Source organism: Halichondria panicea, chromosome 11 (assembly GCF_963675165.1).
Source record: "Halichondria panicea chromosome 11, odHalPani1.1, whole genome shotgun sequence".
Taxonomy (NCBI): domain Eukaryota; kingdom Metazoa; phylum Porifera; class Demospongiae; order Suberitida; family Halichondriidae; genus Halichondria; species Halichondria panicea.
In genome coordinates, this window is record NC_087387.1 from 3,454,411 (window position 1) to 3,479,381 (window position 24,971).

The following is a 24,971-nucleotide window of genomic DNA, read 5'->3' on the forward strand; positions in this document are numbered from 1 at the left end:
ACCGTACAGCATGCATCAGCATGCATCAGAAAGAAACAAGACAAGAAACACAAGACAACAGAAACACAAGACAACAGCTAGCTGGACACAAAATGAGTGACTTAAAGGCTACCTAGTGTTGACTTGTATTATTTACCATCATTATGTTCACTTTCAATGACTTGTATGATCATGGTAGCCTGCATGAGAAAAGAAGTATGCCATCACAGAGTTTCAAACTTAGTTCGCTTTTAGCTTACCGGTCGGTAATTTAACAGAATCGACATATCTGAGATCGACATCGATACCTAGACAATAATTACATTGTGAGAAATAGTACCTTTATGATTTAGTAGCAGTTTCCAGGCCTTGAGAACGATCATAAGAACTGACATTGGTTTACGTCTGCAACATTACTGTACTAGTAATACACAAGCACATTATTATATGTTTAAACACTGACATTAATATCTCACCTGAGATTCTATTATGTTTTTTCTTGTGCCTATAATTATTAAATCATCATAATGAGAATTACATACCTGATTCTCCAACGAGTCGTTTTCAACACGTTAATGGGTGCCTGGGTGCCTGTATAGTGAGCAACTTAGTCAATTATGTATTTAATATGTGTAAACATTACCTGTAATGTCCACTGTCATGACACATCATATTTTTGATTCCACGCCCAGTACGCGATTGTCATTGATTGATCACATGAGCATCTACATTTAGAGTGAGAAAATAGATATTTAAACAGACAAAAGAACCCATTTCAATACAATAACACACACACTCTACGTGACACACACAAGGCTAAATTAATATTCACAAACAGTGTACGGGCCACCTGACGAAAGATGATACATCTTGACAGGCTGTTGCCGAAGGTGTTGCCGAAGGATGAAACATCCTGACAGACACAAGGACCCAATACACTTACACACAAGGCTAAATTAATATTCACAAACAGTGTATACATGAACGGCCACCTGACAAAAGATGATACATCTTGACAGGCTGTTGCCGAAGGATGAAATATCCTGACAGACACAAGGACCCAAGGACCCAATACACTTACACACAAGGCTAAATTAATATTCACAAACAGTGTATACATGAACGGGCCACCTGACGAAAGATACATCTTGACAGGCTGTTGCCGAAGGATGAAACATCCTGACAGACACAAGGACCCAATACACTTACACACACACTCTACGTGACACACATACGGCTAAATTAATATTCACAAACAGTGTATACATGGACGGGCCCACCTGACGAAAGATGATACATCTTGACAGGCTGTTGCCGAAGGATGAAACATCCTGACAGACACAAGGGACCCAATACACAAGGGACCCAATACACCCAATACACGTACTTTACACACGTATTTAATATTTCATACGTACTTGTCTTAACACACTTTTTGACTGGTTCATGAACAGATACGTACAGGCTTTCCTTCCATAAAGCTAGAGAACCGGCTCTCTCATGCTCAACGTCAACGTGAAGGCTCTTAAAATCCAAGTCCTCAGCTTCTCCAATCATCCCGCTTAAAATGTGGGTTTCATACTACGCATGCGCAATTACGAGCTCCTCCTCCTAGATCCTCTTCCTACCAGTAAGAATAATATAAAACAGTGCAAGTTTATTATTATTATAACGAGTCGACAGTACAACTCCAGTTGAATATAGCTATCCAGGCAAGTTATGGTCACTCAGGTCTGTATCTGAATAGGGTAATAACTAGATTTGGATATGTGCTGATCGCAAGTGAGGACACAGGACACTAGCAGCTCTAGATCTGGTCCTCTTTGGTTGTGGCTCTAGGCTCTAATCCACTCCTCTAATCCACTCTCGTCTTGATCAACTAGATTTACACCCTGTTTTTTTTTATTAGTATAGCCATTGATGAAGTGGGCACATAATTATATAGTAGCAAAACTCTATAGATATACGGTGTCTCTTTATTGTCCGTCAGCTAATGTGGTCAGACTGCACGGTCTTCATACAGTTGCCTGTCCAGCCCCTTCCCACGGCAACGGTTGTCTACGGTTCCCGTTAAACCACTCCCCCGTGAAAGTCCGTGACCTGTACCGTGTGTGTGACATTAACGATCAACGATCATCCCACAACGATCATCCCGCATTAACGATCATCCGCATTAACGATCATCCCGTAATTCCTGTACTTGTTAGCAGTTTTTGCTGTGAACCGTATTGGAATTCTCTTGGTGAGGAAGGTGGGACTACCCCTAGGTCGCTTCTGACTTGCATTTATCAGGTGGTTGATGACGCGCGTCCAGCCTCTAGACTACTACGATTAGCAAACACTCCATGGAAAAAGCTGCAGCAGTACACACACCGCATGCACACATATACCTCGCTTGCATGCGCATCTCGCTTGCATGCGCATGCGCGACATTTATTTTCAGTATAAAAATTAATAGTGTGCATGCGCAGAGCCAGAACCAAACTTTTAAAGTTTTTGAGAAGGAGGTGGCACTGGTCATTTGGGGTGGGGAGAGAAGACACTAGTTTCTGGTGGAGTAGAATCAATCACGTATTTGGAGATGTGCTACAAGAAGATGTGCTACAAGAAGATGTGCTACAAGAAGAATAAATGTTTTGCAACTGAAAAATGAAGAGTGGGATTCGTTGATATTAAGCGGGAGACTGACAAAAGTGTACTCCGAGCTTTCGTGGAACAAGACTCGGAGAAAACGGTCCTTGTGTGTAGCTTTAGTTGGGATGATAACCCCTATTTGTGAGTTAACCCTTTCCCGGCTTTAATTAAAACGTTTTAATTATAATTATACAGAATAAATACATGTTTTTCATTGAAATCACTCGTAACTATTTCCTACAGGTAGCCCAGACCCCGGGGGTACCATGACATCATCATCGTTACTTAGCAACTGACCACCCCCAATTGTTTACACAAACAATATTATACGAAGGCACAAAGTGACTATAGACACTAAGTAAGTAAGTGTTCTCAATGTTCTCACGGTGACATAGTTCGATCAGGATCTGCCGAAAATTCTCTGCGGGGTCGTATCAACAGACGCCCTTTTCCCGGGAAACGTTCTTCACACGTTTACAAGTGGCTCATGATATCCACTGCTGTACTACTAGCCTAAGCAAACCTATACTGAAGCTATCCTGAAGCTATTAGAATACAGTAGGTTGTACAATTGCTACTCTAGACGGTCCAGCTCCTTCAGGCTCTGCTCTTTATTTTTTAGCTTGAGGTACGTAGCTTCCTACCTAGCTACGATCCCAGTCACTGTCCTCTCACTCTGTCCTCTCACTCTACAAGCATCGATATATTCTATATTCTCACTGTCTCTATTGAAGTCATCATCAAACGGTCACTTTTCTTTCAACGTACTGCACAAAGAGTACCTCGAAGCAAGATGTTGAAAATACCACGTGAAAGTGCGCATGTGCTGGTACCTACAGCGTGCGCATAGCTGCAAATTTTTGAAAAATCTCGGTCCGCTGGACGACATATGTCGTCCAAAGCCGGGAAAGGGTTAAGGGTTAAATACTTTTATGGTTGTGTTTTCATCATAATTGTAATGTCACCTGTAACATGCTTAGTGGCATCGGATGGATCAATAAAGTTCCCAACAATGTGGTTTCCAAGGAGCTGTTGTTAGAGGGATAGCCGAGAAATGTTCCATGGAAGACGTAATTGTTAGACTCAGACAAAGAACAGTTCCTACGCCACACATACGCCACACACATACGCCACACACACAGATTAAGGGTATACTTATAAATTATTTGACGTCCTATAAATGTGTTTATATATGTGACAGGGCCTAGGAAAACAACCCTTATGGAGCAAACTGATAATGTTCAGTACAATTTAGAGCGGATTTTGGTTTTCTTTCATAAGAAGTTCTCCTCTAACTAAAAAAAAAATGTTTGTATAGTCGTTACAAGGCCAAGGCAGCCATTAGTTTCTCAAAACGGTAGGTCAATACTGTCCTCCTTTCACCCGAAAATATTTTGGGATAGGAATTAGGTTGTAATATTGTAAGCTTAATTTAATTAAGCAGTTTGCTCCATAAGGGTTGTTTCCTAGGCCCTAGGCCCTGTCACATATAGTTAATTTTATTTAATTATGTGTATGAATGCAATATTAACTGATTTACACTATCACCTCTCATGTGATCTCTGTTATGTTTGTTCTACTTACGTTTGTCTTGTGCTCTTGTGCAATCTACATGTATCAGTGGAATCAAGGGCGAAGAGGGCATGCAACTACTATCTATCAGGGGCGGGGTCTTATATCTAGTAAAGAATGCAATCTAGTAAAGAATGCATTGCACGTACACCGTTTTTGTGCGTGCACGGTGAAGATGTGGAGGTGAAGCATTCGTACAGTTACTAAGAGAAGAGGGCATGCAACTCACAATGTAAACTGTGTATGCGTCAAAAATTGATGAGTCAGCAGGATATGCTATATTTAGCCAACCGCCCACTAGAGGAGGTTGGTCACGATTAATTAAGATTCACGTGACATTATGTTTTCTATGTAAAAACTCCAAACCCATCCAAACTTTTTATCTACTTTCTTCGATTAGCTCTCTTGTATAACATCTCCTGTTAGTTTACTCCTGTTAGTTTATGAGTCGTAGTGCTACATCAAGAAGAAACCAAGGACAACTCAAAGTTTGTGGTTTCTGGCTACGCACTTTCTAGTGTCACTAGCATTGTTAGCATCATTTACTACTACTAGTATAGAGAGCTACAATCATCTGCAGTATGTTAGCTTAGCTAGAATAGCTACTTTCTCTGTAAGTTTTCCACAATGTAGCTCATGTTCCACACAAACTGAACAAACTGAACTGCATGGAATAATGCACTCGATACAAGTTAGAGGTTTATCGTCACTACTCTTCTCTCGTTATTGTGCTGAGCAGTTCGAGTGTACTGAGTGTACTGTGCCTGACGACTTTCTACTCTATGCTGCACGAGCAATGAGCCAACTGAGTGTATCGAACACTCTTGCCAAAGGTTTTGGTTGCATGAGAGCTGACAGATCTGATTCCTTGTTTCCAACAAATAGGATGCCAATGGGACTGCTGGAGTTTATGGCAAATTTCTTTGTATCAAGCGAGTCACGGAAAGTAAGTGATGCTTAAAGTTTGAGTACTGTCTAAAATGCTACAGGTCCCATCATGTCCGGGTGATTATAGACAGTGGCTTCAAAGCCCAATGTGGAGTGTAGCTCACCTTCCCTGGATGAGGTATAACTTATGTAATATCAGGACTGCATGTATATATATACGGTTCAGTAGAGTAATCTCGCTTGTGCACTTCATACTTTTTGCTGTAGAATGTACTGTGGGATACAAGTGACATCAGGTTTGTTACTAAAACTACATGACCTTAATTCTACTATCACACTCTTGTTTTTAGACAATAGTTTTAGATGAAGCTGCTAAGTCACACCCCAATTCTTGGTGGTGGGTCAAGGCCGTGATTTGGTGAAAGGTCTTGGGGAGTCAGTGAGAGTGGAGATGTTGATCTCAATGATGGTGCACTTGCCAAGTTGCGTGAGGTATTGGCCTGCACGATCTATCAGTGACATTTCTTTTCTCACTCAGTGTAAGTGATTTAATAACATGATAAATAAAAGTACCCAACATTTGACATTTGCGATATATTTGCAATTATGCAGGTCTTCACACAATAGGTCTTCACACAATGGACAAAGATTATTCTGAGCACCAAAAACATGGCAAGTCAACAGAATCGGTCATGTCTTGGGACACTCTGAGTGATCTGATTGAGTGAGGCAAGGTTGACTGAAACGACCAAGGATAGGGTACCAAGGATAGGCTACTTGACGAAGCATATGATCGAGTCGTGGCTGGCCAACTCAATTCTCTGCGGGAAAAGCTTACATCATTTGCAAAGGGCACAGCTGCCACTCATGTCCTGATAGTGCTGATAGTGATGATTTCTCCCGAAGAAAGAAGCAGAAGCAGGAAACCCTATGCTCTGCCAGTGCAATGCATTCCTTACGTAAGATCTGGAAGTGCGTGCCATAGCCGACAAAGTGATCACTGACAAAGGAATGAAAGTTGCTGGTTAGCATTTTTTTATAATTATTATACATGTATGATATCATTTTTCATTTCAAGATGTGTATGTTCCTCACAGGATTTACCACCAATGGAGAGTGCGCCTCAAAGGTAGACAGAGGGCGTGTACGAGCTAAATATGCACGGATGGGGAAGAAAAGAATGCTAGGAATGCTAACACCAACATATGAGTGGCATATGAGTGGCAGTTTAGTAATTTAGATGCTACACTGTTTATCATGTATCTCATTCACAGGTCAGGCAGATGGAACTATTTGTGTTTGGGTTGAAGAAGGCTGCTCACCTAGAGATGTGATTGAAAGGCTACGACCGAGGACTGTTCCTACAGGTTACAGGTAAAGCTACTATAAATTATGTGTAAATGTAAATGTACCTGTTACATACCACGCTATTTATTAATTGTTGAAAATTACCAGTATGTTAGGGAAAGAAGATGATGCTGATAAGCTGCGTTCCATCTTAGCGCAGCTGGAGTATACCCATGAAGTCCAGCAGTGGGTGTGTAAAGGAGTGCCATTTGACACCCACCTGTATGTACCAGAGATCCACCCCATGACTAAAGTAGGATTCTGTGAACGTGAACGTGAAGAAACAATATGAGCCCTAATGTACTCACTCATTTACGTCAAATACTACATACTTGTGTTATACATACTATGTGTTAATCATAATTATTACCTGCATACTATCATAGCGAATTGGAAACAATGTACGATTGGGAGATTCAGACGACGTTGAGCTGCCTTGGAAGATCTGAGGACAGGGATAACATATCCCGCCGTTAATTGGAGTTCACAAGCAATCAGTTGAAGATGTGGAGCGTTTTTTTGGCGCAGGTGTTACCATGCAGAAGCCAATTGGAGACGTGCCATGACGTGCCATTGATGAACGTGGCTTGAGCAGCGGCAACAATTCAGGAATTTTATTTATTCTGGATGATTGGATGCCCTGGCACGCGGAAAATGAGGTTAAGGACTTTAGCCAATACTATACTACAATAGACTTTGTGGTTTTGTACTTGATTCTTCTCACCAGGGACGGCTAACACGAGAGTGTTTAGTAGCTCTGGTTGCTGATATTGAGTCGAGAAACTGGCGGCAGATATTTAATGCCAACAATGGTATTGCACCAGAGCATCCTCGCTCTTCTACCACCGACGATGTTGAATGCTTCTTCAGTGTGCTGAGAAGTAAAGATTTCTCTCCTGTGTACATGTACCTGACTGTTTGAATGTAATGTTTTTTTTGTTTCAGGTGTGTATGTACAAGAACCTGACTGTTTTTCTTTTGTTTCAGGTCTTGTACGGATGGAGGAAAGTATGTGATGGAGGAAAGTATGTGAGGAGCGCATGGACCCAGATCTGCCCTTTTATTATCACACATCCCATGGTCGCTTTTATGAAGACAATATGCCCGACTTCAACCAGGTACCAACCACAGTTAGACAGCCACAACAGTTAGACAGCCACAAAGACCACCAAGAAGAGAACTACTTGGCGACGTGGTGCTCGCTCAATTAGAGCATATCCACGGAGTAGATTTCCCACCAACATCCACTGATGATGTACTGTATGAACACGGGTATGCATCACAACCTTGTGTATTTGATTATTACCTTGGTGATTAACAGTTTGCTGAAGAACTCAAAAATATTTTACATGTATCTGCTTTAATTAATATAATAACATTGTTAATGAGTACTACATCGTACAACACTCAATGGCCATTGACCGCTTTTAGTGAGTTTAATTCCAGCATGGTCCAGATCGACTAAAATGTATAATGTATTTCACCCACTCAAATTTAACAGTCACGATTTTCTTTCTTTGAATCATGTACAGCATCTAGAGCCTCACGTACAACATCCATTTATTATTTACTTTACATTCAAATGCGATAGCATGTGCATGGTTGGTTCAGGTGACAGTCGGACTTCCACTTCTTTCTTGTCTTTAAGCCACCAAACGTAGGGTTTCCTGGAGGCTTGGGTCTCGCGTCACCCCAATACACTTGAAAATAACTGAATGACATAGTTCTGGGTCTGTGCTGTCTCCTTGATCTTCATCATCATCATCTTCTTCAAAGGAATGTTCGTTGAACTCAACACTTCTCGTCTCGTTTCTTCTGTTTCTGAGTTATGAGAACTAGGTGTATCATACTGATGTCGTGAACCTTGTAACTGGTGCCGCCTTTTCTGCTTCTTGCACCTGCAATACAATAATATTTTAATAGACTATTATTTTAGTAATTAAATCGAACTTGCCTAAATACAAAAAGCGTTTTCACATCCCTTTTCCACTGTTACCAGGTAAGGAGTAGAGATTGTATCTAGTACAGAACAGTACAGAACAGTCACGGATGAAGCCAATAAATTTGTATCAATCCATTCTCATCAGTGAACTGGTAATTTTGTAAGGAAATGTTGTACCAACAAACAGTACCAACAAACAACAAAATGGGGATATCCTCATCTTCACGGGGTCACTTTGAGTGCAAGTGGCCATGATGGCAAATAATTATGGTAGAATGTACCCACGTGGCAAGGAATGTGTGGAATGCAATTTTAATTATAATCGTGACGAACCTCCTCTGGTTATTCCCTTTGAAAATCCCCACAACTGAGTAGCATTTTAAGAGACTGTGTGGGCACTCTGAAACATTACACTGGTAATGACGAGGAAATGGCCAGTTTTAATAAACTGATCGATTGCCGAGAGGAGAACTAGTATCAGTTCAACTATCTAGACGTGCATCTTTTCCTGTTCTATCATCAAAGCTGTTCTATCATCAAAGCTGTTCTATCATCAAAGCCAACCTTGTACCAGTGCTACTTCAGTCCAAGTGCTACTTCAGTCCAAAAAATTATCGCTGAACATTAATTCATACTCATAACTCACTCAACATTCTCATACTCATTGATCGATGAACATTATCGATCGTGCATAACTATAATAATAACTATAATAATTATACATGTACACATGCATTGATATGTATATTGTTGTCCTATATTGTGCTCCGACATCGTGAACAAACTTTGCTCCAGGGCCCGTTCTTGCAAATCTTGACTCCACAACCTCCACAATACATTTGCTACGACTCCAATGTGTTATAAACATCCATTCCAATTCCACAGAAATAATCTTCTTACTATCAGCCAACACATCCACTGACCACATCCACTGACCATTCACTGACCATTTACAGTCTACTAAACACTTAAAATAATGCAATGGCTCAAAAACATTATCCGGTTCTGGTTTTATCCTGAATTCAATTGTAACACCTCTTTGCTTGTTCAAGGAACTAATGTTTCCTCTTCTCTTGATACTGCTCTTCTTTGATACTGCTCTTCTTTACTGGTTCCTATACACTTGGAGTGAATCATCATCATCATCATCATCATTATCCGATATATAAGTTTCTGGTATCATAGTAACATCCTCATTGGGTGTAGTCGAATGTTGATCTAGTACTTCCCACTTCCAAATTCTTAATCAGCTTGGATTTCAGCTTCTCCTCAAGTGGTGCTGGTATGCTCAATGCATTGAGAGGTGAGGTGCAGACTTAAAGCTGAGCCTTGAGATGACACACATACTGCATGTGACCTCCATGTTTCTCAGAGTGATCTCAGACGGAGAGTGTATGGTGGTGAAGTGCGGCTTTGAGATACTCTTAAGCGCTCGCATGTGTAAACAAAGAGGGCATTCGAAAATATCGTATGACTGTTGCTTGCTGACAGAAGGTGGGAGGAGCGATCGTGTGGACGTACTGGATGCATGACGTACTGGATGCATGACAGCTTTTTGCTGGCCTGCCAGGTGCATAAAGTTGCTTGGCCTCCCACCAATACTACAACTAGAACAAACTAGGCAGTTGTCCTCGCTGTGAGCAGACCACGATGCAATCACCTTTCTGGGTGGGGTTGGGGTTGTATTGTCTTCCGTATATTGTTACTGTGGATGAGTTATTTCCACATCTTCACTGACGTCTATGCCGAACACCTTTAGGACTTTCTCTCTGATGCTCGGCCTGCTTGATGCACATGACTGCTTGCATGTGATTTAAATGAATAACTGAGCAGTTGCCATGGTTATGAGTATTGCACAAGACAGGAAATTTACAGATAGACACCCACTTACTTTTCCAATTCTAATCACAAAACAGCGGTGTGTATACAATAACTGTCCTATTAAAACGGAAGTAAACCGAGATTGTGTAGAATGATGGTATGCAGGCGGCATTAGTATTCAGAACATAATTATAGCTAGATGTATAATAGATGTACTCAGGTAGGTTAAGGCAGCTTTTTAGCAAAAACAGCAGATGAAGTGTGATGAAGTGTACTTATACAACTCAGATTTATTGTATAATAATTATCTTGACCATTAATTTCATAGTGACCAAAAATAATAACATTTTAGAAATGCAGCCTCCAATACTACTAAGCTATTGGTGAGAGTAACTTAATTGATAAAATGCTGAGAAAATGAATCATTCATAATTATGCATACTGTACAAATTACATGACAAATGAAAGCAGCTAATGCAGATTGATTTTTTCATATATCATGAACCACACATTCACCTTAACACCATCATCGTTACCTAGCAACTGACCACCCTTATAATTATGTACACAAACAATATGCACAAAGTGACTATATATGTATTCTCACGGATCAGCAGAAACTTGTCACATCAGCAGACGTTGAAAATTAGTGCATGTATCATTGCGTTTTTGCAGCCTCTGTAATTCTGCAATTCTCCAATATACGCGATGACGATGGTTTTTTTTCTCAGAGAGGACAATAAGTGTTGGGCCACCCCAGTGCACTTCAGCCGTGCTGTATATCGTGTTTAGACGTTTCCCACAAAAATTAACCATTCAGAACCCAAATTGGAAACTATAAAATAAATGTGCTCTTAAATGTGTGCTCTTAAATGTGCTCTTAAATGTGCTCTCTATATTAAACATCTCTCTATTAAACATAAGAGCTTATTACATACCGATATGTAGTGAGCAGCAAGTATCAAATTTTAAGCGCAATTTAAACGCAATAAAGTGTAATGGTGATGCATTGTACGCACATTGAAGATTCGGGAAACAAATTTGCAAAAATTAAATGATGTTGCTCGGTTTTGTTGCGACCCTTTTGAAAGTTGTGTTTTGACCATTGATCCAACGTTTAATTTAGGTCAACGTTTAATTTAGGTGGATGTTACGTGCCTGCCACGTCACATTGTATGTTGTTGTGGTATCGAGTGTAGCGACTATACTTACGTGTTCAAGGGCACAGTACACTTATTTATTCCTTATATACAACACTTATACAGATGGTTGAGAATCTCAGGGAACATGTAGCCAAATGCCAAAACTCCCATACTCCACCACAGTAAGCTAACTTGCATTAAAATGCTATAACACTATACGTTGCTGCTATACATACCCTTAATTTTGAATATGTTCTTATTGGCTATCTTAGTTGGCTATCTTAGAAAAATGCATAAAGTAATAGTCAAGTGCCATCTGACAGGTGTGTGCATGCGCGATACCTAGCTACCAATTCCATAGGACCCAGGTTGCTCAGAAAGCCCCTATATATATACACGTATATACCTCTTTTGTTGCAGTGACAGTGAAACAGAGTTTAACAGGGAATTTCCGTCATTCTTATCGAGAGTCCGAAGGGTAAGAATGGCATGCACGCAGACATTATTTTTGTGCAGGGATAAAGCTGGAAGTGAAGAGACATCAAGTCATCCCTATAGCTAATATATAATAGAATGCTAGCTATTAGTACGTAGCTGTAAGAGAGGCGGAAAAAAGCTGCACCGTGATTATTCATTATACATACAATCATTATCATTGATAGGAGCTATCTTTCCTTGATGAATGAGTCCTCAAAGTGACCTATCAGAGGATGATACTGACTTACAGGCAGCAATATCTGCAAGCCTTGCGCCCCCCGAAGTGGAAACGACAATGACATACCCTAAGTAAGACAATTTGGTGATCATTAAAGGTATATGCATGCATATTATTAGTACAGGTCTGACATTAAAGCAATCTTGAAGGACCACTGTGCTTCAAGCATTTCGTTAGAGGATTATTGCAGGATTATGGTACGAAGAACCCATATCTGGGAAGATTCACTGAGGATGTTCTGCAAGATTGACATGAAGAAAACGCTCCGAGTCACTTTTATGGGGGAGGCTGGTATAAATTCCTAAAATGCTGTGTGCCCAAGACTACCATAGTTTTATTATGTACAGGTGTAGGCCCGTGTAGGGAGTACCTACGATTGCTGATGTCAGAAATGAGCAAACAGGGTCATCTATTCATGCAAAGTTCCAATGCATAATGCCTTGGCACTGACCAAGGGAGATTTCTACAAAATTGGTACCTTTATTGTCTTGTCCATCACACAAGGAGGCCCAGGGCCAACGTGGTTTGCGGGTAGTGTTGTAGACTATCTTTTTGGTGGAACTGAAGCTGTGAAAGGTTGTGCTGCTGATGTCCCTGATTATGACGTCCGTGAGAAACTGCTTGAGGTATAAAGGTTACAATTAATTTCCATGCTGCTGATTTGATATCGTTTGTAATTGGTATATACGTACATATGAGTGATGCTGATCTGTGCAACAATAATTTATGCTATCCTGCATGGAGACATACTTAACCCCTCGACGGAGGAGGAATTAAGGGATGAAAAGTTCTCCTTTAGGTTTGATTGTGGAGTTTTCCAACCAACGTCTCAACTGAAATTGAGAGACAAGGAGCATATTATTGCTAGCATATCTATGCATTTCTGTGTCTATTCCTGTAAAGTTGAGCTTGATGAAATGAGGCGAGGTCTACTCTCCCTCAACTTTATAGGCGCCATGAATGGCCCTTCAAGTTCAATGCAGAGGCCCAAACGCTTACTGCCGAAGAAGTGGAGAAGCTTCTGTTCAGTCCCCAAGGCTCAAACAAAAGGAGCAAGGAGGAGCAAGTGATGATGCACTTTTTGGAATTCCTTCAGGATTTGGAAGGTGAATATTATGCAAAATAACTTGTATCCAGTATTATTACCATTATAGAATAGATGGGAATGGAAAAGTAACTGTGGTGAACAACAGTGAACCGGAAAATCTTCCTCTTATTCTAGAAGATGTCACCACAGGAGCTGCTGGTGTCCCTCCACTAGGGTTTGAGGAAGAGTCTTCAATGCTGAAGATGAGGCTAAATCGAAGATGAGGCTAAATCAGATTTACCTACATCTAGCACGTGCACGTGCACAAACACATTGTTCATTCCAACAACCAACCACAATGACTGTGAAAAATTTAAATACAAATTTGCTCAGGGTATTCTCAGGTGAATTAAGGACTGGGTCCTTTAATTATTGCTGATTCAGCTAAAACGAAGCTCCGCCCACGCTTTTTACCAGCAATTGTGCATAAAAATGGATCTCAAACTGCTTAAATCTTTAGCTCTAATTCCGGAGTCCTAAACGCTCCTTGAAGCACTTACTTTTTAGTGTAGTAGTTAGTTCTAAGGCTAGTACACACAGTAATATACGGAAGGAGCCGTCTGCACTACGTAGAGTAAGTTATTAGCTTTTACATGTAAAAAATTAAGCTAGAAAACTATGTTTTATAGAATATCTCACCTTTAGTTGAAGGAACAGCTCCTTCCGAATATTACTGTGTGTACTAGCCTTAGAACTAGCTACTACACTAAAAAGTAAGTGCTTCAAGGAGCGTTTAGGACTCCGGAATTAGAGCTAAAGATTTAAGCAGTTTGAGATCCATTTTTATGCACAATTGCTGGTAAAAAGCGTGGGCGGAGCTTCGTTTTAGCTGAATCAGCAATAATTGAAGGACCCAGTCCTTAATTCACTTGAGATTACCTGTGCAGTAGGTTTCGGCCAAGTTTAAATTTTTTTTTTCCATTTTTCTTCCATGCTATTATATATATATTATATATATATACTCTGCCATCTTATTCTCATTGTTATTATTTTATTCACCTCTGATTGAATTGTCGTACATTGATGATTGCCATAATAATTATAAGAACAAATTAAAGTGCACGGAGAAAATCTTTGGATCACAAGTTGACGGACTCAATAATTATAAATTATACCCGTGATCTACTTCACTCTGAAAAGGCATGCACAAATGTTCTAACAAGAACATATGTTTTACCAAAGTTATCAAGGGTTATAGTGTCTGGATCAATTACAGTTTCCAACACATCAGCTAAGTAAGGTGGTAATGGATGGGTTGGCAACCGTTACTTGCGCTGGATCAGAGTAAGAAATTGGCCCAGACCAATCAATCCAAGATATACAGTAAGGTATGAATGCATTGTATAATTTAACCTACATTACTCAGTGGCTCCAATACACTCTGTAGTTCCGCACTAGTGCACATTCCAAGAACCCAAGAACCCACAGCTGATACGGAGTTTTTCCTCTTTCACTACTAAGAGGATGATTTTTCCATGAGTTACTGAACTGCCGTAACTGCAAGGACAGCACAGAATAGTGAAGAGAAAAAATATCTCTGTCATCACACGCATCTAGCAGACCACCATCCTCAAGCCCAGTGAAAAGATGATAGAAAGGAGCTACACAACCCAAAGTCTCTCAATCCTTTGGTTGTGTACACTGCGACCTGTTCCTGTCCTCTCTCAGGGTGGTTGAGCATATACCTCGAAATACTCACATTTTCTCCACCCTTATCGCTTCTAGCTCTTGATGGTAGCCCAAATGTTTCAACACCAGCAAGAAAGGACCCCAGTACTGTTTCAGCTCTGTTGTTGACTGCAGCATGCAGATATACTATGAGCCTTGAATAGCCATCTATCCCACCGTGGATGACTATTTTCCAGTGGATAAGCTTGTGGATGGATACCACATGCCAAAGACTATTTGAACCAGGTACAGAATATCGCCATCGAGGGTCAACACGTGCTAGGCTGTCCCTTGCTCTTTGTCTGGGTATTCTTATTCCCTGTGATCTTAAGTGGCCAACAAGCATTCTGTGAAATGTCGCTTACGTGAAATGTCGCTTACAACAGAATGTAGATAACTGGTGAACCCAAACTCTTGTATTCGCCGATAAACAGTTTTGGCTGAACACTGTAGCACCGAGAAATGGCTATGTAATAGCTGAAGAACTTGTTCTTCAGTGATCCCTCTGGTAGTCCTTGATCACATTTTGTAGTGAATGACTAATGTCTGTTACTAATGTAAATGTATGTAGTGAATGACTAATGTCTGTTACTAATGTAAATGTATGTAGTGAATGACTAATGTCTGTTACTAATGTAAATGTATGTAGTGAATGACTAATGTTACTAATGTAACCTAATGTAACACTAGTCATTACATGCTGCAATGCCATACTATGTAAGGTAACAACTCTTTCCAGTTCCACACAGTATGACATAGAGACTCACATGCCACAACCAAACCATCCAATAAACCTCCAGCAGTGCTATACAGAGGTCTATGTGACTGCTCACAAGCCATGATAATTAATTTTCACACGATTTCTCTACTCCATATAGTACACAGTACACAGTACAAAGGCCGGTACAAAAGTCAAGGTATCAAGGCTGAGCGAGTCTCCTGAACGTACAGTACGTGTGCTGGCTGAGCGTGTCTCCAGAGCTTGTCTTCTCAGCGCGTTGCCTGAGCGCGTTGCCTGAGCGCGTCTTCTGAGCGTGTGTTGCCTGAGCGCGTTTCCTGAGAGCGTTGCCTGAACGCGTCTTCTGAACGTGTGTTGCCTCAGCACGTTGCCTGAGCGCGTCTTCTGAGTGTGTGTTGCCTGAGCGTGTTGCCTGAGTCTAACCGTGTGTTGACATGAGTTTATATTCCCTTATTTTTGACCCAAATGGCCCTCCATATGCCTGTGTCGTCAGTTAAATCACACTTTTAAGTCACACTTCCCATCTCCACCTCAACCATCTCCACCTCAACCTCCTACATAGAAGAAGATGATTGGAAATGTACTGAGTATATAATTTTTTTATTTTACTGCTCGCAGAAAAACAGCAGAAAAACAACACAAAAACAACACTCTCCAACCTCACTCTTGTTTGAGTCATGGGAGGGGTGGTAACTGGTTCAACTTAAACTGTACAGAGCTCATACTCTGTTTTCGCCAATGAGAACTATGAATGCCAGTACTATGCCAGTACCAGTAGTGAGAAGTTCATTCGGAACATGACCATCGCAGGACAGGACCATCGCGACGGGGATTGGTTGAATACAAAGGAGCGGATATTTTAGGTGGGAGGCACACAAAATTACTGATGTCTGATCCAATGTCTGATCCAATTAGACAATAAAAATTGCCTAGAAGTTCTAGGAAATCGGATTCTCGTGCGGTCTACAAATTTTAATTGATCCATTTCATCATCCTCAGTCATTTGACGGGATATCAACCTCATAATCACACACACAAAACACAGAATGACACAAGTAGGCCTCAGCAAAGTCTCGTGGATGCACTGCAGTCCTACATTCCGGTAAGCCAGTAAAATTTCGTGCTTGCCCACGAATATTTTACCCCACGAAAATTACCCACTATATATACGGTAGTAAAATGAAACCAACTGGTTACTGTTGGGCAATTTACTAATCAACTCCAGCACATCGAGAAACTTCTTCATCACACATCCAAGCAGCGGGAAATGATACTGTCATGGAACTCACACATAAAGTGATAACATAATTATAACTCTGCAATAATGTACAATGTTCAGTGCTGGTGTCTGGAAACTTATGTTGAACTTTTACCCCTCCTGGGAATTGGAAGGCAATTTTTTCTGTCCCCATCACATTCGAAAAGAAATTCACCGACCCTCTATACATAGCAAAAGAAACTGTGACTAGCATGTAATAGGGGTGTGGGGGGTGTGGTCAACAAACATGGGAGTGGCCAAACATTTTGTGGCATGCGTAAACCCATTATGAAACCCTGTTGGCCTATACCTATAGCTAAATTATGAATTCATAATGTTTTTGTAATTTCTTTGTTTCTTCCTTTTTTCTGACCTGGAATTGAAGCACACATGCATGTATTATCAATGGGCAAAACACTGTACACACTACCACGCAGCCATGAAGTATATGTAAACGAAAAAAAGACTTGACAATTAATTTTAGTCAACTTACTTTTTCTCGGTCCGCCTGCAGTGATTCGTTGTACGCGCAAGTATGATGGATCTTCTTTGTTCTCGTCCGCACACCAGACAATTCACCCACGAGGGTATAGTTCTCACTAAGAGCCATAGGCACACCAGACGAATAGGCACACCAGACGATTCACACACGAGAGTAGGGTTCTCGCCACAGACGATTCACCCCACGTGGGTATAGGGTTCTCACTACTAAGAGCCATAGGCACACCAGATGATACACCCTCAATTGAGTCGTCCACGTCGTCCAATGTGGATTCATCCTATTTTAAACACAATCGTTATGCATGCATGAACACTATAATATATATATCATATAAATGACATATGCTACACACCTCTAGTGTATACATTACTTACAGATAAGATATACACACTGCCCTGACCAGCCAGGTCAAACAAGCCAGTGCCCCCAGCCTACACCTTCTCTATACACAAATCTGAAAAGCCATCCAAAATTGTACTTCTGACATCTTCGAATAACAAGCTTCAAAATCCTCCCCTCGCGTCCTCCCGTCCTCCCCTCGCGTTGGTACAAAGATTGTCATTTTGGCCAACAAAACGATGTTAAACATTCGAGGTTTTATCCTGGTGTTTGTAGACTTTTTCTTTTTTTGTTGATCTGCTACCGCGGTAGGGTCAAACTTCCTTCCTCTTCTTGGAGTTCCCATAGAATGCTGGAAAGTTCTTCTTCAGAGCTACAGCATTTTTCTCAGACGGTACTTTCCCTACCCTCACACAGTAACCTTACTTATCTCAGCCCGTACCTGCAATACAGTCAATCTAAATTGTCAACTAGTCTTGTAATTTATCGCACATAGGGCCCACGTTTATCTAGCATAGAACATTTTGAAGCTCATGTTTTCATAACTGTAGCAAATAATTATAGTGATCAGAATACATGAAATTTCCAAATTAACGGATGCCATTGAGGAAGATACTTTTGTACATGTACTGTGGCCAGAAGGGAAGCTGCTAGCTAGAATAGTTTTTTATCGACTTACAGTACGTTAGTCTTGTTAAGCTCACTCCTTTTATTTGCAGTGGCCATTGTATTGAGCGAGGTTTCATTCAGCTAGATTGTGCATGCATGCGCAATATTGACAGCCCCTCCTCTTACTTGTCGAGCAAAAAAACTAAACCAGACTGGAGGCATGCTGAAAAATTTGAAAACAGGTAGTGGTACTACAGATATATACGCACTGTGCAAAGTATACGTGGTCCTGCATGCATGGAGTACCTGCATGCATGGAGTAGGTCAGCTAACTAACTGGCTAGGCAGCAGGAGCTATAATTCTATAGCTTTATAGCTTTTTACCGTAGCTACCGTAGCAACCCTGTTCCATTGTTCCTGGTACCCAAAGCTGCTACTATTAGAATAGTCTCGCACAGCCAGCCCCGGATGTTTTCTATTTGAACGCTAGGTCGGTTTCCTATGTAGAAGTTGTGTCAACACGCCCAAAGATTTCTTGGCTTGTTACCCGCTGCGGTCAATTGGAGGCAAAAAGAAGGAAAAGCAGAGAGTTCATAGGGTTCAAAGGTTACTTTATCCTGCAGCCGAGTTACAGTCTATAGAAGAGAGACATTTGTGACTGAAATAATAATTATGAGGTTAGGGTTTAGGAGCAAGCAGGTTTTGAAAGCTTACACTTGCACAACAAGTTATTAGTTTTGTGTTAAACCTTTAACCGTCGGATTCTTAATTAACAGTGAAGTGAAACGTCTGTAAGTTCTCTAAAATACCCATATAAAATGGTGCAACATGTGTTGCCGTAACAACCACGGTTATTACGCTCACCCATTTTTATAATTTTAAATGCTCGGCCAGCGGTGAGATAAAATCCCAAAAAAATTTTTTAGCTTGACAACCTAGCCATAGCTAGCTAGCTATAAACTTCGTGCGGTAAGCTAGCTATAAACTTCGTGCGGTAAGATGCTAATGAAATTTTAACATAGCAACGTGGCTTGGAAATTTCTAGACTAAATTGCACGTGATTCTACAGCTCTTCCTCTATACAGGGATGTGCGTAGTCGAGCTACTTCCTAAGTATCGCAGAATCACTATTGCGGGCCACAATCGTGGCCCGTGGCGGTTAAAGGGTTAAACACCTTTGTAAAACCTGTGCTTACCTGGATTCTCTAGCACTGCATTTACAGCATGGGTAGCAATGTACATTTATTTGCAGAGCTACCACACTGTGGTCATCAACCATGAATAATATTATTTGTCTACACCCACTCAATGCTCCTTTCTTTGCTCCTTTCTTCAGAGCAAACTGGTACAGATCCTGGATGAAGAAAATTAATGCTCTTTTACATACACTCACTATTGATTGACCCCATGAGTACAATGTTCTTACTTTTACAGTGCTGGTACTTTTACATACCCCTCCTGGGAATTGGGAAGGTGGGAAGGCTATTTTTTGAAAAAAAGGATGTCACCGACCCTCTATACATAGCAAAGAAATTATTATCATTACTTGGCTGTGACTAGCATGTAATTGGGAGTGGCCAAACATTTTGTGGCGTGCGTAAACCTCCCCCCCCCCCATTTATACCCTTTGTTCTCTGACCTGGAATTGAAGCACACATGCATGTATTATCAATGGGCAAAACACTGGGAAAACAGAATTGCCTACGCATAGCGTGCGTTCCATGCCTGAGTTATGTGCATTGGAAACTCGAAGTTGTAAAACAGTAGTATTGAGCACTCAAAGATTGCTAAATTGGGAAAAGTAAGGTAATGGTGGCTGCTTAGACAAAGCGGATTCAGAGCATCAAGAGCTAGTAGAAAGACTGTAGATAACTATAACCCAAGAAAAAAAATAATGAGATTATACACTGCAGTCTATAAATCTGGCTATTGCTATATCTGCTCTGTTTTCCTACCACGCAGCCACGCAGCCATGAAGTATATATATATATACATGTAAACGATCAACTTACTTTTTCTCGGTCCGCCTGCAGTGATTCGTTGTACGTACGTATGATGGATCTTCTTTGTTCTAGAGTTTCATTGTTCTCGTCCACATGGGTAGGGTTCTCACTAAGAGCACACCAGACAATTCACCCACGAGGCTCACTAAGGGCCATAGGCACACCAGACGATTCACACACGAGAGTAGGGTTCTCGCCACAGGCACACCAGACGATTCACCCTCAATTGAGTCGTCCAATTCCTATTTTAAACACAATCCTATTTTAAACAATTATGCATGCATGAACACACCTCTAGTGTATCTTACAGATAAGATGCCCTGACCAGCCAAGCCAGTGCTACACCTTCTCTATACACAAAATCCAAAATTGTACTTCTGACATCTTCAGAAGACATATTTCTGCGAAAAACTCCAGGCCTTGCACAACCCCTTGATAGGAAGCTACCCATGCGATAAGTTTTATTTGACAACGAAGGTGTTTAACACAAAACTAATAACTTGTTGTGTGAAGACTATCCATGCTAGCTGTGGCATCTAGGTGAGTAGATTCACCTGTTACAAACAAACCAACCAACCGTGGCCGCCCATGCGTGCACCTCGCGCTCGGGTAACAACTAAACTAAACGAACTTGGTGACCAAATTACATGGGAGTGATAATAATAATGCCCACACAGCCACTAAAATGGGACTCCATCCCAAAGTACAAGATTGCAATACCCTACTATATAACCAGCAAGAGGCTCATAAATATCACAGTGGGTTGGTACACTGAGACCTCATAATTGTATACATAGTACCCAGCAAAGTGACTATTGCTAGAAAGCCGTTATATCACCACCTTTGCCACGCACAAAGGGCTTTGGAGATACACTCGACTTAACTTTGGAACAAATTCTGCAAGCGAAATTTTCCAAAAGGCAATCCAAGACCAACTCCAAAACATCCCAAATTCCCTCAACATAAGTGACGATGTCATTGTGTTTGGCAAGACAAAAGCAGAGCATGATACTGCTTTAGCAAGCGTGTGTCAAAAGTTTGCAGACTCAAATCTCACCCTAAACAAAAACAAGTGCGAGTTTAACAAGCCCTCCATCACGTTTTTTGGATTTGTTTTCTCAGACAAAGGCATTGCCCCTGATCCTGACAAAGTCAACTCCATCAAAAGTGCCCAAGCACCAACCACTGCCAGTGGAGTGCGTAGTTTTTTAGGGATGGCTACGTACTGTGCCAAATTCATTCACAAGTTTAGTGATGTTTCCGAGCCCCTTCGCGAATCAACGAAGAAAAACCAACCATTTCAATGGTCCAGGCGACATGAACAGTCGTTTAACCAAATCAAGGATCTCCTCTCCAGTGCTCAGGTCATGGCATATTTCGATCCTAAGAAGGAAACAGAAGTGATCACGGATGCTTCTCCCATTGGACTATCCGCAATCCTGGTACAGGAGTTGTCGCGTATGTCAGTCGGGCTCTCACACCAGTAGAACGACGATATTCCCAGACTGAGAAAGAGGCCCTTGCCATTGTTTGGGCAATAGAAAAATTGCACATCTACCTCTATGGTAGTCGTTTCAAACTCATTATGGATTGCAAACCAGTGCAACTCATCTTCAACTCATCTTCAACAACCCCAGATCTAAGCCCCCAGCCCGGATAGAGCGCTGGAACCTCCGTCTGCAAGGTTATGACTTTGAAGTGGCACATATTGAAGGACTGAAGGACTGAAAAACCCATCTGACTACCTATCACGACACTCAAGCATTAAAGAAACGAGACAGAGCTCTCTAGCAGAGGAATATGTCAATTTCCTCTCCTCACATGCAGTACCTAAAGCCATGACATTGGATGAAATTCAAAAGGCAACAGTTCAAGACAGGACTTTGCAGTGTGTAACTCATCTCGTATGAACTCAGGAATGGGACAAGCTCGAAACGCTCTCACCAGAATTCCAAAACATTGATCATACAGAACTGAACTTGTTTAAACATGTCAAAGACGAACTGACAGTTAATGATTCGTCCAACATCATACTACGAGACCATCGAATCGTAATACCCTCTTTGTTGCGGGAGAAAGCAATATCATTAGCACACGAAGGCCATCAAGGACTGGTTAAAACCAAACGACTGTTGAGAGAGAAAGTTTGGTTCCCTAAAATCGACAGTATTGCCAAAAGACTGATCGACACATGCATTGCATGCCAGGCAAACGGTCCCGAGAACCGTCCAGACCCACTACAAATGTCTTCACTTCCCCCAACCCCCTGGCACACAACACACATGGATTTTTGTGGTCCCTTCCCTTCAGGAGAATATCTTTTCGTTGTGATTGATGCCTATTCACGGTTTCCAGAAGTCGACATTGTGCGTTCAACTTCAGCTGCTTCCATCGGATGTTCGCTGTACACTGTACACGGCATCCCTGCCATAATCTGCAGTGACAATGGCCCACCATTTACGAGTCACGAGATACAACAATACATGGAAGAAAATGGAATACAACACCGAAGAGTTACACCACTATGGCCCCAGGTAAATTCTGAAGCGGAAAACTTCATGAAACCACTAACGAAAGCAATCCGATCAGCACATGCAGAAGGCAAGTCATGGACAAAACACCTCTACAAATTTCTTCTCAATTACCGGACTACTCCTCACACGACTACTAAATTTGCTCCATCTGAACTTCTATTTAACCGAAAGGTTCAAAACAAACTGCCACAACTACACATACTGGATCCAAAGATATCAGATGCACACGCTCAGGCCAAAGAGAATGATATCAAAGCAAAAAACACAATGAAAGAGCAGGCTGATCTGAAGAGAAGAGCACAACCATCCCAACTCAAAATTGGTGATACTGTCCTCGCAAAGCAACGAAAACAAAACAAACTTTCAACTCGTTTTGACCCGAATCCATTTCAAGTTGTGAAGAAGAAAGGTACGATGATTACTGCGTATCGAAATAACAAATACATCACCAGGAACACTTCACACTTCAAAGTAATTGATTCAACTCTCAATACAAGTCAAGATACGTATGTTGTATGTTGAAGGTGAAGAGGACGAGGAGCCAGCAGACACAACATCTTCGTCTGTAGACGAACCAAACACAACAACACCTCCGTTGTAGACGAACCAGACACAACACCTCTGTCTGTTGAAAGTGAAGACGAATCAGACACAACACCTCCGTCTGCTGAAGGTGAAGACGAAGTTACACGAAGTCCAGTTACATTGAGACGATCGTCACGAACTGTGAGTGTACCACAAAGATATGGACAATTTGTATACCTTGGAACTTAAAGCTGTTAATCATTAGACTTGGTTTTGTGAGTTTTCTTTGATCTCATATTCTATTGTTATGTCAAGTACTTTATGTTCTATATTTAGTATTATTACATCATTGAATATTATGTTATGTAATCATCATTGAATGGAGTCACAAACAGATGTTATATCTATTAACTGAACATTAAACATTATAGTAGGGTATTTATAGGGTATTTATCTTAAAGATAATTATGATCTGTGCATGATCTGTGCATGTAATTATTTTGTCTGACTATAGCTACCTGGAAGTAGCAAGGGCAAGGGCAGGACTGCTAAAAAAAAGGTAGAACCTGAATGCAAATTTTAGGGGGGGGGGGGGCTAGAGGGGGATATCCCCTTTCCACTGTATGCACTGTATGACACCCGGCCCCTATTAGTCTGAGCTTACACACTACATATTACTGTACTGGTGTCAACTGATGGTACCCTGAACGAAGATCAAGCTTAGAAAACACAGTGGCACCATTGAGCTTGTGTATGAGATCTTCGACTGTCGGCATTGGGTGTCGCTCACGTTTGATTGCTTGATTTGCCATCCGCATGTCTACGCATATGCGTACGTCGCCGTTTCGTTTCGGAGTCAGCACTAGTGGTGACACCCATGGTGTGGGGCCATCGACCTTCTCTATGATGCCCTTCCGTTCCAAGTTAGTTAGTTCTTCATTGACTTTCTGTCGAATGTGGAACAGGTACACGTCGCGGTTGCTGTGCAACAGGGTTTACAGTGTGGTCAATGTGTAGTTTGACTTTCACGTTTTTCAGTTGACCTATGCCTTTGAAAAGTGTTGGAAATTTCTCTGCTAATGCCTTCTGAGGAAGAGTGCTATCGATCACTTGACATACCCGTAGGTCAAGAATTCCGAGAGCCATTGCTGTTTTGTAGCTGAGTAGGGAACCATGGCTTCCTCGCAGCACATGAAAGGACACTTGTTGTTTGCGTTGATTGTTTGCGTTGTTTGCGTTGATTACAACCAATTTCACCGTCAAACTGTCCAAGGGTGTACAGCTGTGTAGTTGATCCATATGCAAACAGACGTTTGGTCGTTGGATGTAGGACAATATTGCGTTGATTGACTTTGTTGAAAGTTTCTTCGTCAAGAATGTCAGTGGATGCCCCAGTATCGACTATCATTTGTACCGTGGGTATTTTGGATCTGTCTTGGCCAGTTGTGTACAGATATTCATCATCACTACTGCTTGTTTCATCGCTAGGTATGACAGTAACTTGGTTCAGCTTCTGTTCCTGTCTGTAACCTTGTCTCTTGGGTTTATACACGTAGTTTTCAGTGGAAAGACACACCTTCGCGAAGTGAGTTAGTGTACCGCACTTCCGACAGGTCTGGCCTTTCGCCGGGCATGGTTTAGCTTCGTGTGGCCATGTCAGGCCGCAG

The 24,971-nt window shown here is 41.3% G+C and overlaps 1 protein-coding gene and 3 long non-coding RNA genes across 13 annotated transcripts; 2 read left to right on the plus strand and 2 right to left on the minus strand.

Annotated features, from left to right (window-relative positions):
• Positions 1-9: 9 nt before the first annotated feature.
• On the minus strand, positions 10-2,666 carry LOC135343894 (uncharacterized). Of its 7 annotated transcripts, none has more exons than XR_010397253.1 (6): positions 1,412-2,666; positions 623-704; positions 522-562; positions 456-484; positions 240-395; positions 10-179 (listed from the first exon to the last, which is right to left on the minus strand). It is a non-coding gene; the product is annotated as an uncharacterized LOC135343894 (long non-coding RNA). The 7 variants fall into 7 exon arrangements; XR_010397250.1 differs by having other exon boundaries at positions 240-400; XR_010397251.1 differs by having other exon boundaries at positions 456-562.
• Positions 2,667-2,670: 4 nt separating this feature from the next.
• On the plus strand, positions 2,671-7,802 carry LOC135343891 (uncharacterized). 4 transcript variants are annotated; one of them, XM_064540923.1, is made up of 8 exons: positions 2,671-5,369; positions 5,424-5,612; positions 5,686-6,097; positions 6,171-6,299; positions 6,348-6,447; positions 6,529-6,610; positions 6,807-7,344; positions 7,408-7,802. In XM_064540923.1, the coding sequence occupies exons 3-7, from the start codon at positions 6,085-6,087 to the stop codon at positions 6,867-6,869; spliced, it is 387 nt and encodes a 128-aa protein (XP_064396993.1). In that variant the 5' UTR covers positions 2,671-5,369; positions 5,424-5,612; positions 5,686-6,084; the 3' UTR covers positions 6,870-7,344; positions 7,408-7,802. The 4 variants fall into 4 exon arrangements, 2 of the variants coding, with proteins under 2 accessions (XP_064396993.1, XP_064396992.1); XM_064540922.1 differs by having other exon boundaries at positions 2,671-5,131; positions 5,175-5,251; positions 5,341-5,369; ... (1 more) ...; positions 6,529-7,344; positions 7,408-7,799; XR_010397243.1 differs by having other exon boundaries at positions 6,171-6,447; positions 6,529-7,079; positions 7,148-7,344; positions 7,408-7,798.
• A 48-nt stretch (positions 7,803-7,850) lies between these two features.
• LOC135343896 (uncharacterized) lies at positions 7,851-15,308 on the plus strand. The gene is made up of 6 exons (XR_010397257.1): positions 7,851-11,507; positions 11,746-11,803; positions 11,842-12,111; positions 12,165-12,331; positions 12,388-13,146; positions 13,195-15,308. It is a non-coding gene; the product is annotated as an uncharacterized LOC135343896 (long non-coding RNA).
• Positions 15,309-17,293: 1,985 nt separating this feature from the next.
• Positions 17,294-23,385, minus strand: LOC135343899 (uncharacterized). The gene is made up of 3 exons (XR_010397259.1): positions 20,255-23,385; positions 17,669-19,596; positions 17,294-17,571 (listed from the first exon to the last, which is right to left on the minus strand). It is a non-coding gene; the product is annotated as an uncharacterized LOC135343899 (long non-coding RNA).
• Between the last annotated feature and the right edge of the window lie 1,586 nt (positions 23,386-24,971).